The following is a 3,506-nucleotide window of genomic DNA, read 5'->3' as shown; positions in this document are numbered from 1 at the left end:
TAAATATTATAGTTTGCAATTAATTTTCGTGCCGGCGCCGCTCAAGTGCAAAGGGTTGAAATATAAGAAAAGCTTCATTTCCTCTTTTTTCCTCTTATTTCCTCTTATTTTAAAAAGGAACTAACAACTGCGTCAGAATCAGACTGTAAATAGAAAAAACAGGCGTTTTGCGTCATGACGATCGACAGATCGTAAATTAATCGACAAGCTCGTTAATTAATACTTCCCTAATCTAATCCCAGTTCTCACCCACGGTATCTTGTACGAGTTAATAAACTGAGAAGTTAAACACTCGTAAGGCTAAAACGGAGTAAAGACGTAATTGCGATTTGTAATTGTAAAGAGGAAGAGTGACCATATCGGTTTCACGATCAGCATACTCGCATCGTTGGAAACCGAATCGAGAACACAAATCAGCCAGGGAACAATAACGATAAGCGGAGGCCGATCAGCATAACGACTCCATTGTCTCATTGCCGCGTTTCATTCTTTTCCGTTCCAGTGATCTCTTTCCGCTTTTTACAAATTCGTCCAAGGACAACACGTCGAGTTAATAAAACCTAATCATCGTAACTCGTGACTGCGGTTGATTATTATCCCAGTAACTTCGCGCGCAACCCTAATTGACGATATTCAGAGTAATTAAATAAAAAAGACTCGTACGAAGCAATTTAAGGATGTATTGGCTATACAGTCAATCCCAACAGTTTATGCACTTTAGAAACGCATTTTTTAAAAAGAAATCAGACGTCGGAAGAACATTGCTAATAATAAACGNCGAATTTCGTCAATGCCAATAAAATGCCAAATAATCATACTTAACTCGTTAAATACTCAAGTTAGAAGAAAAATACATAGAATCTTTCTTGTAGAGGACATCAGTGCCTACAATTTCTGTATAATAAACTTTTCGCTATCGTCAATAATTAATTGGATATTTCCTTCTATACTTTTTAGCACGTAGCTATTTATTATTAGCATTATTCTTCCGACGTCTGATTTCTCTTTAATTATAGAAAATGCGTTTTTCTAAGGTACATAAACTTTTCGGATTGACTGTATAGCCAATAATCGCTAATCCTGCTTCGGTTAGATACAAGATTCGATAGGAATTGTCAATACCATTTCAACCACTGTGCGTACAACTGTACACGTTATTAAGCGGATTGGCATTGGTCTAAGTAAGGATTGGCTATTCCAGCTCTGTCCACTTAATACCGTCTGTGTGTGTCTACATGAAATGAAAAATTCCGAGCGAAACTGGAGTCGTGATCACGTGAGGAATACGTGAATAGGAAGCAGCAGTTGGTGTGCCGCGTTCGATGCGCATGTACCTTTTCTACTCATTGTCAACGGCACGTGCTACTACTACTGAAAACCGTCAACAACAGAGTCACCGTACCAGCCCTTTTATATCCCCGCGTTCTCCAAACAAGTTACGTTAATTGGACGCGGTATTTCGCGAGAGAAAAATAGGAAAACTAGCGAAGGATCGCGATTAATTATAAGACGTAAAGGGCATGAGAATTACAGCGGAAGTATTTTTTACACCTCTAATAGTCACGATATGAAATAGTAATGACTTTTGTCAGGGTCCCGTGCCTCTCCAGTCGCACGGAACACGGATCGAATTTAACCGATTCGAGAAAAGCCGTTGTTGCACAACCGCCTCACGTGACCGTGGTCGCGGTATATACATACATATATGCTAGCAAATATATAACGACGTTATCGGGGACTGTCAAAACGGGAGGGATACGCGGTGGCCACGCAGCCGTCCGTTAACCGAGGTTACGCACTCGATCGCGCTCCGTTCGCCGCGCTGGATTTAATTTTAACCCTGCGAAAAATCCATCCCTCGCCTCTTCGGTCCCTGTTCGTTAAAAAAAAAAAAAAGAAAAAAAAAAGAAAGAGTTTCTCTCCCTTCTCGTCGGAAATCGCCGCGTACGGCAGGAGGCAGACTGTATTATTTCAGATGGGAACCAGTGGAAACTGCCAAGACCAACTTCTGTGCATTTCGTACCTATACTCGTGGCTAAATATAAATCTCGTAACGCGTGACCATCGGATAAACGTTTCCCGTTTCGCGAAACTTAAAGAGACTTGCAAGCGCTTCGTGTTGAAAAAGTGACTGGATCGTTTTTTGAAGATGACGCGCGGTTGAGAAGAAAATGAAGTCCGTTCCACGGTGATCTTCGACTGGCGAGGTCAACGAGAGAGTTTCCGCGGCGCGTAGAAGACGAGCGTGCACGAGGAGGAGGAGAGGAGCAAAGCAGCGTCACACAGAGGCCGGTTGGTCGCGTTGGCAGCAATGGGATTTGCAGCGACCTACTTGGCGTACCTCGACCCCTCGCATTGATTCGATACGAACCAAATTATTCCTCGACGATTATCGCTCGATGCTGACCTCTCCTTTCGCACCGCCGCCGCCGCCGCCGCGCCGTGCCAACGTTCCATTCCCTTTCCATTCCCGACCATACCCTATCCCACGCCGCATCTCGTTACTCCGTTTTACCTGTTCCCAGCCAACTACCATATCCGAGCCTTATCTACGAAACTAACGAGCTCTGTCAACAAAACCAGACTTTTGTTGTTCTATGGCTAACGAAAAACGGAAACCTGTGCATGGTACCGAGTTTCTAAAACGCGTTCGAAACCCTGACACCTTCGTATCGATCGCTCCTTACCACGCTCAGCTATCGTGTCATAGTAGTTTTGCATACGTTCTCTCTCCTGTTAGTTTAGAATAGGAAGAAAACACCAGACGTAGTCCAAAGACGAATTTCTCATGGGATACGATCTCTCCTGATGTGTTTCTAAAAATCAAACAATTCCAGTTGAACTATTCCTATTAATGACGACGACTTTCGCGGACACGATTGCGTCGTGGCTTAGCCGCTTCTACGCCGTTGAGTAAACGTCCCTCCGTCCTTCTTCATCGTCAGCTCTCGTTTCGAGAGTATCTCTCGGCGAGGGAGAGAGCCTGTACCTACGGTAAAGCCGTATACAAAGGCCTGATTGCCGGACACTCGGTGAAATATGCCAGTTCCCCGCCAATAACCGGTATCTCGCTGTCCTCTCCTCTCCTGTCTTCGCCCCGCGATCGGCGCAGAGAGGAAAGAGGGCACCGCGAAACCAGACAGTCGCAGAGAGAACCGAACGAGAAAACGCCGGGGCTGCTGCTGGAAGTGAACCGAGATATACGAAACAATGCCGCGCCCGGGACACGCGCGAGCTTGCTTTTCCTCGCGGAATCTGTTCTGTCTCTCTCTCTCTCTCTTCTCTTTCTTAATGCTTTTTATCGCAATTGGCCAGATTTTATAATTTCAAATGCATTTAGCTGTCGAGGAATCTTAAGGGCATCCACACCTAAAATCATGGAGGAAATTTCACTTTGACGAAATAGAAAGCCTGTCGGACCGAATCTTAGCTATAAAAACGTTGTACATGACCTTTCTTGCAAGAAATAGTAGTACTATAACTTTTATTTAAAGCATTCTTCGATA

The 3,506-nt window shown here is 44.3% G+C and overlaps 1 protein-coding gene across 1 annotated transcript in view; it reads right to left on the bottom strand.

The window, feature by feature from the left end:
• Positions 1-3,506, bottom strand: part of LOC108622556 (putative uncharacterized protein DDB_G0271606) — a 12,315-nt gene that overhangs the window by 5,228 nt on the left and 3,581 nt on the right. The window contains exon 2 of the mRNA XM_026811596.1: positions 2,688-2,989. Coding sequence (XP_026667397.1) covers positions 2,688-2,721 — 34 coding nt within the window. The 5' untranslated portion in view covers positions 2,722-2,989. The remainder of the gene's footprint in view (positions 1-2,687; positions 2,990-3,506) is intronic.

Source organism: Ceratina calcarata, unplaced genomic scaffold (assembly GCF_001652005.2).
Source record: "Ceratina calcarata isolate Rehan_Ccalc_2016 unplaced genomic scaffold, ASM165200v1 scaffold229.2, whole genome shotgun sequence".
NCBI classification, from domain to species: Eukaryota; Metazoa; Arthropoda; class Insecta; order Hymenoptera; family Apidae; genus Ceratina; species Ceratina calcarata.
Note: the sequence above shows the minus strand (reverse complement) of the source record. Positions and strands in the feature narration are given on the sequence as shown.